This window comes from Sphaerodactylus townsendi, linkage group LG04, assembly GCF_021028975.2.
Source record: "Sphaerodactylus townsendi isolate TG3544 linkage group LG04, MPM_Stown_v2.3, whole genome shotgun sequence".
NCBI lineage: Eukaryota > Metazoa > Chordata > Lepidosauria > Squamata > Sphaerodactylidae > Sphaerodactylus > Sphaerodactylus townsendi.
Window position 1 is genome coordinate 71,154,354 of NC_059428.1, and position 15,614 is coordinate 71,169,967.

A 15,614-nucleotide genomic window follows, 5' to 3' on the forward strand; every position below is an offset into this window, starting at 1 on the left:
ATTTATTTGTTCTCAATGTCTGCCAAACATATGTAACTCAGCCACCAAACAGAGGTTTTATTAGCTCATAGGATTCTTTTCTATTCATAAGCCTCTTGTGCACTGCAATCCTAAGCAGGCCTTGTCAGAGTCTTTCTGAAGTCTGCTTAATGGAGCTTACTGTCAGGAAAATTTTCTTAAGATTCCACTGCTGGACACTTAAAAGGGCGTGGGAGAGAACAGGCTTGTGCTAGCTTTCCATACCTCGGAGAGGGAAGATTTTAAGAAAATCACACAGCACATTGCTTGTACACATATATATTTTAAAAAACCAGTTTTTAAAATATGAAATAGGTATGCAAGACAAATTATACATTATTTTAAAACATTTGTTTTTATTTAAATATTAAATAAAACACAACTAATAATTTGGTATACATCTCTCATTTAGCATAATAAAATGTTCAGTCGTGGTAAAAAATAAAAACTATACATCTTAAACCAATCACACAGCATCTTTAAATAATCTATTGCACTGCAATCTGCAGAACAGCACTGTCAAAATCTATTCTCCCCCCCACCCCACCACACACACACACACACAGAACAGAACAACACACAAACCCTGAAATGCTGAAAATGACCAATCTCTATTTTGGAAACGTTTCAAAGCATTTTTCTATATCAACTGGAATATGGAAGGGGAGGGGTTCACTAAAAGTAAAGTGCTTTTCAATGCGCAGAACAAGAAACAGACGTTGTTTTTGTGGCCACTTGATCTATGACACTGGGGGGGAAAATCAGACAGAAAAGAAGGAACTGAAACAGTTGTTTAAAAGTGAGCCTGCTTCCTTATGTAAATGAAGGCAATATTGCTGCTTTGTGACACTCATTGTCTCACTCATTTTTTGTCACTGCTGCTGACCACAGACCCAAGCCAGGAGCCTCTGGAGCTTCTTCTGCTCAAAAGGCACCAGTCAGAGAGAGTGAGATAATTTCCTTTCACCTTGAAGATTCCAGACTGCACAGCAGCACCATCAAGCTGAAGACAGATCACTATTGATCCTGTACATGAACAGGCTGAAAAACCACAGACAGAGCCATGTAACATTTGTGTCTATTTGCCCCCTCCCCACCCCAACCCTCCCAACAGACAGACAGTCTTTGGCTTATTTGCTTTAAAAATACCTTTAAAAACATACATAATGCTGCAGGTTGCAAGAAGCTGTAGTCACTGAAGGCACCCCTGGGTTCCATTTAAAGAAATGGGTCCTTAAAGAGTTAAACAGAATGAAGCTGGTTTTAAACATGGCATTTGTGAACCAAGCTGGTTCACTACTTGCTCACCTGCTACAGAACTTTGACCTTCTTTGCCACTAACAAATTGCTGCAGGATCAAAGGAGGTCACACTGTTTTCTCCCTCTCCCTCTCCCTCACCCGTGTAATGTCCAGGCCTGGCTTCCATTGTCATGAACGGAAGCCATTCTCTGGTCTGAGAGAGCCAATGCGAAGAAACAACTGAAGCTCATTTCAGAACTTAAGAAGTAGTGTACAGTGTTTTTCAATTCCTATACACATGAGCACATGCACACACACACATACAAACCACACATAAAAATGCCTATTTAAAAAACAACTCATCTATTTGAATGCAGAACAACAAAACCGAGAACTTGCACTATCTAACTCTGTTTAGCTTGTTCATAAAGAGAATATCTGTAGAGTATCACTTTGTGCTATTCTGTTCTTTTAAACTGTCAGTATAATCATCAAAACCTCTGAATATTGCACTTTTCCCAATGAGTCGGTTCAGTTTGGACCCTGATAATGAAATGCATTAAAAAAACTCATTAGCAGCGGTAACAAATGTGTACAGCACTGGAAAAAAAACCTCATAGGCAGCCTCAATGCAATGCTGGGGTTTTGGGGATACAGGAGGCTTTGAAAAAAACTAAAATAACATTATTTTAAAAGTCTTCCCATCACCGCTGCAATATAACTCCATGCCAATACATAAAATATTCCTACCATTCTGAACAAAGGCAACATGAAAGCAATCTGTAGCTTGATAACAGGGAACAACTATCCCAAAACTAAATTAATTGCTTATGATGACTACAAACTATTTTTAGCTATTGCATCTGAGCTATTAAGCAAAAAGTTCACAGCTTTCTGTTAAGGTACAAATGTTTGAGTAGGGGAGTGGGAATATATAAGCAGAAGAGGTACAGGTTCCTTTAAAACAATTATCAAAATACTTTCACCATTGTTCATCTATCTGTGCATATTACTTGCCACTTCTGCGCTTTGTGTTTCTTTAAGAAAGAGGTAAGCATCTTCACAAATCCATAGAATAAATATTGTGAATAGGCCAGCTCTGGTCCCTTCTTTGAAAAAGCCATTCCCTGCCATGCCACAACTGATTACCTTTGAAGTCTTGCATAACAGCAGAGCTGTATTGGCCTGATTTTAATACAGTACCAGAAAAGTGTTCTCCCTGCCCCCAACCCCCAATTCCCTGTCATTGCTTTCTTTAAAAGGTTTTTCTTTCTGTTTCTCATTATATTTGTTCAGTGCAAGGACTGTTGAAGCCATGAGAAGTATATATATTGCTTTTTTATCAGTTCTATAAAGTTAGGAGCTAAACTGAGCAAATGGCCTCTTCACATACTTCAAACATTTTATTGCTTCTGAGAGTTATTCACTGTTGGAAAATACAGTCAGTCACCCTTGCTCAGATCTTAGTAAGAGTAGAATTTTTTCCCAAAAGAGATGCATGAATTCAAAGAACAGGAACCCTTCTCATTTGACCAAGACGAATTTTCCCATCTGGGCCGCAGTAAGATCCTCCATTTCACAGTCCCTGTGCTGCAAACTGATGGCATCATAGGCTGAAGATTGCATCGCAAAGCTATTTTGCTGCGAAAACATGGAGGCAACGGGGGATGCATTGTTGCTAATGTGCAGGTGTGTGTCTAGAAGATGAGCAGCTGAAGACACTGGAGAGATGCCAACACTAAAAAGGTGGGGCTGCAGAAGCTGGGTGTTGCTGAAGGCCAATTCTAATGAGTTCTCACTTTGCAATTCAGACAGGAGGAAGGAACTGGATGATTTACTGCCTTTTGTGTCAGACAAGACAATGGTGTGCGATTGAGACACCTGAGAAGGCTGATGACAGGTTGCCTGGTGATGTTGTAACTGAAGCATCCTAAACAGAAGAATGAAGAGATTATCAGTTTTTAATAAGCCTCCTTATGTTTTTCACAGAGCATACCCTCAGTCCTCATGTCATATAGTAATTGCTAGCTATTAGAAGCAGGTACTTTCACAAGTCATGACATTACAGTCGGTATCTAATACAATCAAGAAACTACACATAAACATCCTTTACGAAGCCATGATACCCACTTCTCTTGTGACCTGGGACCATATATGTGCAGGGGAATAAGGATCATGTTGGCCCATCCAATTCTCTGTGGTGCACTAACCTCACCTTCTTTCACCTCATTTATTGTTCACAAGTTCAACTTAACGTTTGCACAAGTGTCACTATGTTACTATGTCCAGCAGTACACTGGGAGCGTGTTGTGTCCAGCCCTTTGCTCTCACCTCTGTTGCTGAAGGACCTCTTCAAGCAGGTTCCTGTTCTCCCTGGTGCTGCTGCCGCCACTGCTGTTCTCCCCACTGCCGTAAACACCTGAGCCATTTTGAGTAAATATGAAAAAGGACTCATCAAGCCTTTCGAGACCATCCAGCACGCAGAGAAGGCGACTGGTACAGCTGCCCGAGCCAGCCCTTTGATTTTATTCAGACCCAAAAAACCCTTCGCTCTAGCATTCTTCCGCAGCTGCTGTCTAAATGCTTTCAAGCCTATGAAAAGAAGAAAGGAAAAACATACATTACCTGTAAATATTTTCCTTGGACATAAAATGCCTTGTCTGACTTTCTACAATATCATGTTCCCCTAAACCAAAGTCAATCTTAGGCCATTCATGTTTGGCCAAAAACCAGCGCCCTCGGGACAGTAAAAACACGATCCCTGGGGTACTGTTTGTACAGCTGGCACTGCTGCATCACAGCAGTGCTGTGAACCCCCCACCCCCCAAAAAAACCGGTGTGAAAATGCCGCTTTTAAAACTTGCTCAATGAGCGAGTTTTTTCAAAAGTGGCGTCTTCCTGCCGGCGGGGTGTGAAGCGTACCAGTGTTAGGGTGCCACTTTTGGCTCCTCCAGTGTTCCCGTTCACCTATCTTTCCCAGACACGCCCACGCTGCCCTCCAACTCCCGGAGGTCGGAGGGCAGAGTGGGTGTGTCCCTCCAGCCATCCAGAGCTGCACAGGGAGGAGAGGTAGGTAAACAGGACAATCCATAGGCGGCTGTGGGTTGCACCAGTCTTAGCACTGCCAGCACGAGACCATGCAAACGGTCTTGTGGGTCCACCAGCATTAATTATGCTGGTGGACAGCCATTTCTGCCACCATGCAGAAACGGCCTTAGTTTGGAACTATTCCTTGGAATGCAAAAATAATTCATATTACAGCTTAAAGATTGTAAACAATAAAATTCAGAGGTTCACAGTATGCCATATCTTTGTGCATGTATGTATATGTTTTTATACACACACACACCCCACACCGTACTGTTGACATAGCAATAAAAGCATTACCTTGAGTTAATGAGGTATCAGATGCTCTCCTTCCTTCCTGAAAGGTAACAGGCAACAGAGAAGCACCACCCATGCAGCTCTGAGCCTGTAAAACTGGTGTGTCTGACTGAGAAGTCAGAAATGATGATGTGACTCTGGCTGTGCCTGGGTGACCAAGGATCATTTGATCTTCTGAACAATTGCTCAGAATCACAGAGGCATCATTTGATGATGAAGTGAGGCAACTGTCAGAACTGGTTCCTTCGGTGGGGTTTGTGGATGAAGAAATCACTATACCTACAAGAAGATGACACAGAAGAAGAGAACAATCATGAAATCACACAGGACACAATCAAAACTGCTCAAAGCTATTCCCTCCATCTACAGAAAATCTGCCAGTTAAGTTAAAACCACAGACAGTACCAAAACAACACCAACAGCCAATACCAAACAAACCATCTGAAACTCACAGGGTTCGGTACAGACAGAAAATTATGGCAGCAGCATAATTTACATGACCTACAAGCACAGCAGAACAATTTTACTGCTAGATCAAATGATAAATGACATGAAGGATTATTCCTTCAGCAAGTTCAGCAGAAATAATTATCATTTTAGTTCTTAGGGGAAACAGGTAAGGGAATTGTTCATACATCTATTCTATCAGGCTTTCAAAAACAAAACATATTGTAAAATATCTAAATCTCTACAGAAAAGAAAAAACCATAGGCGTTTTCACAGATATGAATGAAGCTGTACACATTCTTAAAACTGGTATCAGCTAGAATAGCTCATTCAACCAGCCTTAGTGCATGAGGGACTGAAGAAGGAAAATTTGTTAATTAGATTTTTAAATGTAATCCCTCTTTATAGATGTGTACCATGAGGAAAGAAAATACACAAGTTCCACATCACTCAGGAAAACCACAAAATTGGGGGATACTGCTCCAAAGAAAGTGGGGATCTTGTTGCTGAGAGACCACAATGCATGATCTCACGTTTCCATCTGTTGTGAGGAGAAAGCAGCTTCTAACACGGTTGAACAGGACGAATCCAGATTGGGAAGGGGAATCAGTGAAGGCTCACTGGGAGGCCAAACAGGGAAACAAGTGAGTACTGTGGAGCTCCATGGTGCCTGACCCATTTCTAGCTGCCGATTCCAGAGTTGTTCTGGCCTAATGTGGCACAACTGAGGATGTTTTGGGGGCATTCCCAGAGGCAGAGCTGACATGAGTCAGCTCCCACTGGGCTTTGCCCCCATGAACACCAGTGGCAAGGAAAATGGACTTACTGAAATTGGCCCTGGGAATCAGTCACCTGAAAGGGTGGTGTAAGTCCATTTACCCTCTGGAGGGTTTTTCGGTGACTGGGGGATTTTGAGGGGAGGTTTTTGCCTTCCCACACCACCTGAAAATCCTCTGGAGGTGGCAAGGTGCCTTCCCCAGCCTACTCTCTGTCTGGATTGAGCAATAGTGCTATACCTTTTCTAAACCTTTAATGGATTTTGAAAGGTATTAATCTCATTGGGAAAGAACTGAAAGTCTCTGTATAGTTAAATGAAAAAGGGAAAAAATTAAAGGTACATAAGAAGGCACTGAAGAAAGCACGTCACTGTTTTTTGTGTTATTACAAGCTCTACCTAATAAGAATCCTGAGGCTCACACTACCATCTACACATGGCACACACAATCACATTGTGTGCACTGGGCAAAAAGAGAAAGAAGTGTCACATTTCATTACTGACAGTCCTGGACTTGATGTGCTGGAAAAATACATTTTCTCTTCAACAAGTGAGCTATTTGGGGGAAAGTTATTGGAGATGGAAACAACAATTATGGGTTTATTGTACAATAAAAATAATAATCTACAAAGACCCATGGCAGCTAAATGGCCTGAACAATAAGTACACCAAACATATGAGCAGAAAGGCACAAGATCCTAATGTTATCATCCTGAAATTAATAGACTGAGACTGGAGTAATTCTGCACAGGATTCCGCAGTGAGTCAAGCAGCACACTCATGCTGCCGTTCTATGATCTAAAGAGGAAATGCTTTTCTAACCCTCAATCTATGCCCCACAGTCATTTTTTCTTCCAGCACTTACATGGTGGAGAGCACTGATAAAAATGACTTGTGACTTCGGCCAAAGTGTGCCTTCGGCTAGTGTTGATGGGGAGGCGGATTGGGTTGAAGGCTTTAATTTCCTCCTCCAGTTCCTTGTCCTGCCTGACCTCCTCGCTGATAGTGGTTTCCAGCAGGCTGTTTGGAGAGACTGATCGATTCCTGAAGAGACTGTTGAAGTTTGGATCCACAGGAAAGAACACAGGCTGGAAGGGCAAAGACATGGGAAGTGATAAAGTGCACTCGTTTGCTTCCTCTTTGCACCTCCTTTCAGAAGAATCCCCTCGTTATCCAGTTCCTTTGCCCATCTATACACACATTCCCCAAACAGTTTACACAACAATAAAACTAAGAGGGGATGTTTAAATTACTCTGGACTCTACTGCCCCATAATGGCCAGCCCCCAATTTTCCCCAATCAAATGCAAAATCAGGATAGTAGGAACACCAACCTGCAATGGGTTGCTGTTGTCATAATCCATGTCTACCTGTAATGGTGACTGAATCAGATTCTGAGGATGCTGGTAAAGCAGTGACGATCTCAATGTCTCACTGGAAAGACTGTCCTGAGGCAACTAAAGGCAAAAGGGATTTTTAAAAAAAGAGTTATTGCCAACTGCTATTCAGACAGAAACAAATATGAAATGCTGTACAGAACAACATGCAAGGATTAATTACAAAGACACACTCAAAGGGTGTGTTTCAGGATAGCAATATAGAAGGATGAGAGCTTATGGTAATGGAGGATGTGATAGAACTTAAGGCTCTGATGTTGAATAAAGGTAGATATCTTACAGTAGAATTTGGAGGTTCAAGTTTACAATAAACCAAGATCTATCTCTATCTCTCCCCACCCCCCTCTCTCTCTCTCACACACACACACACCAGAGCCCTTCCCTATATCCTGCAGGAAAAAAAATGCTTCATAGCCAGCAGCTTAAAAGTCATTTAAAAAATAAGCAATTCTGCTAGAAACAGAATTGCCTTAAAACAAGAAAAAGCCAATCAAAGAACAAAAATAGAAGTTAGCATGACCTTAAGAATGGCAGCATATAATTTTACCTCAACGTTGCTGAAGTCTGAGCTCTGTGGCCGTTGCTGACGGCCATTTGCTGGACGATTTGACAACTGATTGCTTCTGTACTCTTTGAGGCGCTCCAAAAGAAGGTAATAAATTGCAGCAAAATGGTTGTAACTGCTATTTTGTAGGGACTGGAGTAGACAGAATAAAGAGATGCAATTATAGCATTCATCTGGGTTTTTTTAAAAAAGTACTGCTACCTCTCAACTAAAGGATGTAAACCTAGAAGTATTTTCTTGAAAGTTAGCTGCCCTGAAAATTAGCAGGCAAAATTCCATATAACACATTTAAGCTCACAGCATAAGGAGGGGATTAACAGGGAAGGAATAAAAATGGACAAAAGTCCAGTGTGAAACAGCTAGGAAGTGTGCTCTGGGCAGTTTACAGACTGTGAACGTTTATGACAAAGAATACTAGAACTTTTAAAATGAAGAATATTCTCATTTTCATACACTTTATTTACAGTTTCTCCCAGCTTTGGTAGTAATGATCATTTCTAAATTTACTGACTTATACAGAAATAATTAGTGCAACTGTCCACAAGTGGACCTTTTTCTTCATCTGAAATCTAAGCATCAGATGCACTATTCTTTCCTAGAAAAGAGCCACTAAACTTGTATAAGAGGCAAGTACTCAGATTCTGCACGAGTCAAAGACTCACCTCAACTGTTCTCTGTCTGTCAATGCCAAGACTGTGCATAATCCCAAGGACCTGTTCATTGTAGTCACCCAGGTTGGAGTTGTAGTTTTGCATGGAAAATAACAAAGACTGCTGCTGCTGGAGAGAAGGATCTGCCTGCATCCATTTGTGCTGTTTTATTTGGGCAATTGTGATTCTTTTTGTAGGGTCCACCACCAGCATCCGTCGAATGAGCGTTTCACAGTCTAGTTTGTTTGAGGAACAAGCACAAAAGACACACTTAACTACAGAGACAAGGGATAAGAGATATCTTTGACTAGAAGCTAGCATTTAATTATCTCAGCCCCATAATGAAAATCAAGGATTTTAAAAATGTACCACACTGCCCAAACCAGTTTAACCTTGTCCTTAGATCTCTGTTATCAGAACAGTGAGAAAATACCCTGCTTCTCAAGAGCAAAACCAAGAAAAAGCCAACTGAGGCACCACAGTAAACTGAGTTTTTCTGTCCTTGACAGTAGCCTCCCCTTTTAACAAGTAACAAACATTTTAAATATAAACCCTAGCATTGTTTAATGACCCTTTCTCTCAAAAATAAAGTAACAATCACTTCTGCAGCCAGATATATATTTTTGGCTACACTGCTGTGCCTTTCTACATGGAAAAAATGTCTTACACATAACGTGAAGTTAATGTGTTCTTCTAGATATCCATATGATACAAACAGTTGTAAGTTATTGGCCATTTGTTCAATACATGGAAAATGCAATTCAAAACCAACAAAAATCTAGCAAGTTATAGATATCTATCTTCCAAAAGATGAATAAAACACACCTTGAGACATGAAGTAGGGTATACGGAATCGACCCTCAAGCACTCTTTGTCTTAGAGTTGGTAAATTAGGTCCATCAAATGGCAGAGAGCCACAGACAAGAACGTAAAGAACCACACCAAGGCTCTGTCAATAAAAAGGATAATACATAAGTGACTGAAACACAGCCAGTGAAGTCTCTTAAGTACCAACCCTCTGGAACACCTTTACACTTGTATAGAGCCTATAGCTTACCCATATATCAAGATGTGGACCTTCATATTCCTTTCCTTCAAAAACCTCCGGGGCTGCATAGGGTGGGCTTCCACACCATGTGGAGAGAGGCTCACCAGATTTGTAGAAATTTCCAAACCCAAAGTCTGTGAAGAAAGATGAAAATCTGAAATTTAACACTGATTCGGTGTATTTTAGAAACTGATTGAGAATTAAATCAAGGCACTAAGGAACTGCAGGGGATGCTACGGGACATCGCACACTTATTTCCCAGAAAAGTCTATTCTGCTAAATGTCATCATAAACCAAGGCGCCATCATTCAGCTTTTTCAAATCATTTAAAGCCTTAAAAAAAAACCTAGAGAACCTCACAAAAAGTGAAGCAATGCCATATTTTGTAGCACAACCACTGCTTACCTGCAAGTTTGATGTTCATGTTAGCGTCTAACAGCAGGTTCTCTGTCTTGAGGTCTCTGTGAACTATGTGATGGCTGTGGCAATAATCTACTGCTGAAAGGATCTGCCAGAACTTCTTTCGAGCTTCACTCTCACTCAGGTGTCCATGAGAAGTCAAGTGATCTGCCAGACACAATGACAAAAGGAACAAAATGAAATGCCTCGGATGGACATCTCATTTTCCTTGACCTTTATCTTGAATAAGTAGTATTCAGCACTTTAATACTGTGATCATTTACTCTGACTTAAAACACTTAAGCATGAGGATGTAAATCTTCAGCTTTCTTTATTATTCTTAACACCCTCAGTATACAAATTTCAGCTAATGGGTCATCTTTCAGGCTGTACTAGATATACCATGACTGTTCCTCTCGAAACTGCTGTTTATCCAAATGTTTAAATACTTAGATGACAAGAAGGCTGAAACTGAGGGAATGACAATAGCTCATTGTCCATAATGAGAACTCACCAAACATTTCTCCGTTTTTCGCAAATTCTGTCACAATATAAAGCATATCTTTTGTCTCCATAACCTGAGGAGGGAGAGAAAAAAATATTACAGACCTCTGAGTTGTTTAAATATAGTTTTGAACGTAAGTACATCACTGCACCGCATCAAAACATGACAAGTCATCGATTCCTTCACCATAGAAGTTTACCCAGTAAAACAAGAATTACTGAGAATAACTATATTTCCCCTCACAAATGCCATTAAAAATAGCAATACTTCTGCGTTCCTGTATAGAAACATTTAGCCATTTGCTGATAAATGTTAATTTTTTATTTTGACTTTACATTAACAAGTTTATCATATCTGGATACATAGGGAAGATTATTATGGTGTATGATTTCACTGTTAACAAGATAGGTGACCTACAACAAGAAGCAAGTAAAAGCTACCCAAACATTCCACTCACTCTTGGCATTTTATGGACTTATTTTACTCCATAGGATGATTACTAGCCTGTCAATCCATGGTAGCTTCCTGCTTGCGTAAAGGCATTTCTCAATATTCATAAATAAGTGAATGTTACTTTGTGACTCCTACATTATTTCTGAACATACAACGGTTTGCCAAATATTTTTAGAAATATCTGATAAAACATTTTAAAGTATTCTAATGATTTTGAGGGAGGGACCACATATTTCATCAGCACAGGAACCTGTCCTGTTTTTCAGCTTCCAATCATAAATACAAGAGCATCCATCACAAACAGCTCTCTAAAAGGAACCATAGGCACTGGCTCCCAAGAGATTAAGAACCAAAATTATGTCAGTGTTGCTCCAGAAACTGGGATTTCCAGCATTTCCAGCATTCTGTAATGAAGTCCAAGTCTCAAAGGCAAGAAAGAGAGATCTCATCCCTCATATAAATGAAAAATGAAACATACATTTAAAAATTAAGTGACATGGAAAATAAAGTATTTGTAAATGTTCTGGGGAAAATTCCAGTTGGATTAAAATTAGACATTCCCATTCAAATTGTCAACAACACCCCTCTACCCGCAAAATGGCATTTCACCTAATTCCTACTCCTCAGATTTCTCCAAAAGGGAGCATCAAACATAAACATCAAAATAGGAATATAAAACATTAAGTTGAAAGATAAATTAAAAGCTGGAATAAAATACTCTCCATGTTCCATTAAGTAGCCTGATTTAACAAGAAAACGATTTTAAGATATTTTCAAATCCTTAAAATGCTATTCTGGTCAACACCATCCTGTACAAATAAAATTAACAGAAACAATGACTCCTATGCCACTATGCTGGACACTATGCCACAACTGGACACAAACATGTAATAAATTCGTCAAATGAGAATGTGATCTTTTAAAGTAATGTCTCCACATAAACAACTGGCTCTTCTAGTTTCCATATTAAGAATTGCAAAAAAACCAACAAAAAGACAGGAAGACCATCTTATTATGATGGTAACTAACTGAACTTTAGATCTGTTGTGACATATCACCTTTGCCTTAAACCCACGCAATACAATCCAAGATGATTAAATAAAACTTCCTAATTAATAAAGAATTAATAATAAATAAAGTTGAAACCTAATTAGACACATTTAGCATTTCTTACATCAACCTAGATCGGCAGATGATTGAAATCTCATTTTCAGCACAGTACATTAATGTGTGTTTTCTGCGGTTTGTAAAACTCAAATTTAAATGGAAACATTGGAGTGACAGCCTGCTCCTAATTATATTTACTCAGACACAAGCCCAAATTATTTTAATATAACTTATTTCAAGTCAGCACCGTATGAAACTCTGCATTATATTCAGCACGTTATTCCTAGATATAAAGTCAGTGTAAAGACATAAGAACGAGCCTTAATATGGAATTCACCTCCTACATGATAATTTATGTCACATTCAAATTATTTGTAGGTATCTTTAAATCAGTTCTGATCAAATATGAGAAGGTTGTTAAACATGAAGTACGCAGTGCCTGATCTATTTCTGTGTGTGCATTTTAAAGAAGCATAATGAGCACCTGCCCTGACCTGGATGGCCCAGGCTAGTCTGATCTCGTCAAATCTCAGAAGCTAAGCAGGGTCAAGCCTAGTTAGTACTTGGATGGGAGCCCACCAAGGAAGTCCAGGGTTGCTGCGCAGAGGAAGACAATGGCAAACTATCTAGGAGCATCTCTTGACTTGAAAACCCCTACGGGACTGCAATAAGTCAGCTGCGACTTGACAGCACTACCCACCGCCTCACCAGTGATCATTCTCCCCAGTTCCAACCATGTGAACTAAGATCATGAACAGCCAAAGCCAGAAAGATAATTCTAAGAGGCAGATAATGGTGAGAAGTGATTTCTTACCTGATACAGCTTAATAATATGAGGGTGATTCAAAAGCTTCATTATCTGAACTTCACGATAGATTTTCTCCAAATTGCTTGGATCTAACCGTTTTTTGTCTATAATTTTTACTGCAACCTGCAGATTCAAGACAACAAACCCAGAATATTTGTAAAATACATTCTTGTGTTACTGCCCAATATATGAACACATGTAAAAATAACTTTTAAAAAATTAATGTCATTTGGGAGAAAATTATACAATCTGCAAAATAAATCCTGTTACAGGACTGCATGCAGCATAAAATACACTAATTACAAAGAAACTTCAAACAAATGGCAATCTTAAAACTTTCTCAAATAACAACACCATAAGAATAACTGGGATTTTCTCACAAATGAATGAATTTGCAACACAACAGAATGGTCTTTGTTAGGAGCAAACTGTATTAAATTCAACTGGATTTATTTCACAGTAAGCTGTGCTTAGGACAGGAATTTTCCTATCAGGATGTTGGTTACTTTGACAATTATTTCAGAAATTCAATTTTATACTCCTCAAATTGTACAAATTGTACTTTTGTTTGTTCTACCAAAGTCATTTTAAAAAATGAAATCTATTCTGGTGAAAAACCTGTCTCATTAAAATCACTGCTGCCTAATCTTAGTACGCTGTTCCAATTGGTCCCACTTCATTTGACTTATTTCACAGTTGTGCAAACCAAAAACTTCACAGAACAATATCCTGAATTCTTTATTCTTAATTTTCTCAACCAGCCAATTCTGCATATATCACACCCACCTGCGTTTTAGTCACTCTATGCCGAGCCAGTTTCACTACAGCAAAATTGCCTTTTCCCAAGGTCCTCTCAATATCATAGAATCCAACTCGAAGAGGCCTTTGCTGGCTTTGGTTTAAGGTGGGGACAGCTGTATAATCTGACAGGATCACCATGGTTGGATTTTGGTGGGTGACAAACACTATTTAGAAGTATTTATATAAGCATTCCTCTTCAAAGACAGAAATTTTGCACCTGCAAGAAAACAAATAAAATTCCACTGAGCTTTATGATAATGTGTGCCCTGCAAAAGTCCTAACCAACCCCCTCCAACTTCAGAAGCGAGTTCTCATTTTTGTTTATAAACTGCCTTTTTTCACTAGGGCTCATGAAATAGAAAGTTTTGAAAACATGTCCCAGACAAAAAGTTCTCCCCAGCCACTTAAATTTACAAACGGAAAACATTTAGGAAACGCCAAGCATAAAAGTATTAAAATAAAGTAGTCGGGAAAGTTCTTGATTAGCGGCCTCTGCAATTCTAGGGATGAAAACGCTCCCCGAATAATTCCACCCACCGCAGCCGAGACCCCGATCTCTGTCCCAACAGGAGCTGGCTGAAATGAATGGGGCTTTACCCCCTAAGAAAGTGAGAACACGCTTCGGACGCCCCACTCGTGAGGAGACCCTCGCAACGAGGACTCCGACGAGAGCCACCTCCGAAAGCTGCCCAGGCTCCCAAAGAGACAGGCGCACGCCGGGCTTCCCCAGCGCAGTCAGCGACCAATTTTTTGCAACAGCAGCCCGGAATGTGCGCGCCTGTCCCCACAGAGAGCGGCAAATAGCTCAGGCATTCCCGGTGGAACTTCTCCCCTGTTCCCGCAGCCTCAACCGCACTCGCAGGAGTACCTCGCGCTAGGGAGGGCGACCGACCGGCTCCAGTCGCCTCCGCCTCGCAGCCCGCTGGCGTGCCCAGCGCGCTGCTGCTGCTGCTGCTGCTCCGGCGATGCCGCCGTTGTCTCTGCCGCCCGTGCGCGCTGTGTGTGTGCGCAGAGGCCAAAGGAGCACGCGGGAAGCCCTTCCCCCCGCCCACCCCGAAAGCCGAGACAGACCCATTGACGTCACTTTGACGCCAGAGCGACGCGCGACTGAGCGCGAGGCTGAATGAGAAAGGGAGAGAGAGAGACATAGAGCCGTTGCCAAGAGACGGGCTGTTCTGACGCGCGCCCAGATGGACCCGTCGCCCTGGAGATCGGGAGGGTAAAGTGACGTTAGCGCCAAGCGCGATTGAAGAGGAAAGGGGGGGGGGGGAGCAAGCCCTCCTTGTGCGATCCGTCACGTGACCATTTGTTATCATTGCGGGGATCGCCCGCTGCCGGAGCCGCAGAGGCCCGACTTAACCCTCCGCGCGCCACAGTGCAGACGGCATTTAACCCCATGTATTCCAGAAGGCAGCTAAGGATCGGACCCTCCAAAGGCCAGGCTGAGCTTGTTTCAGCGCCGCCGCCACTGGCACCGCTTCGCCAGAATCCTTGACAGAAGCCAGTCTGGAGAGGATTTTGCCGCTTATGCATCGCGATACAGACAGGCGGTTACCCCACGTGCACCGAAATAGGATTATGAAACTTCATGCAAGAGGCGTCGAGCGCGGCTTAAATCTCACCGGGCTGAAAATAACTGCTCTTCTGCGCCGGAATCCAGTCCAGATCGGAAGCCGGGACAGAGTTCTGCACTTTGCCCTCAGTGGGTGAAATTGGGGGTTAGTGAAAGTCGCCCTGCACGCTTTCTGCAGACTGCAGGTCTCATGGCGAATGCCAGACCCCTCAGCGAAACCATTAAAAACGCCCGGGCTTGGATCCCAAACTATAAATCCTGTCGAAATTCTGTAGTGTATCTGCCGTTGTTTAAAATGATGAGGCTCGATTTTTGATGGCAATCAAAGGAAGGGAAATATAACTTTGGAAATTCCGTATTTTAAAATTTGCTGCAGGAATTGTGAACATCAACACACTTCGTCTACGAAAACAGCCATTTCTCTGGTTGTAAAGTTTATGTTTCA

At 41.3% G+C, this 15,614-nt stretch overlaps 1 protein-coding gene across 1 annotated transcript; it reads right to left on the reverse strand.

Annotated features, from left to right (window-relative positions):
- Nucleotides 1-354: 354 nt before the first annotated feature.
- Nucleotides 355-14,597, reverse strand: SIK1 (salt inducible kinase 1). Its single transcript, XM_048494422.1, is given in 15 exon segments — nt 355-3,188; nt 3,590-3,696; nt 3,699-3,850; nt 4,646-4,921; nt 6,730-6,952; nt 7,198-7,320; nt 7,808-7,957; nt 8,488-8,711; nt 9,301-9,424; nt 9,533-9,657; nt 9,929-10,090; nt 10,437-10,500; nt 12,802-12,918; nt 13,582-13,813; nt 14,465-14,597. Coding segments are annotated over 14 exon segments (2,406 nt in total). The 5' UTR covers nt 13,735-13,813; nt 14,465-14,597; the 3' UTR covers nt 355-2,782.
- Between the last annotated feature and the right edge of the window lie 1,017 nt (nt 14,598-15,614).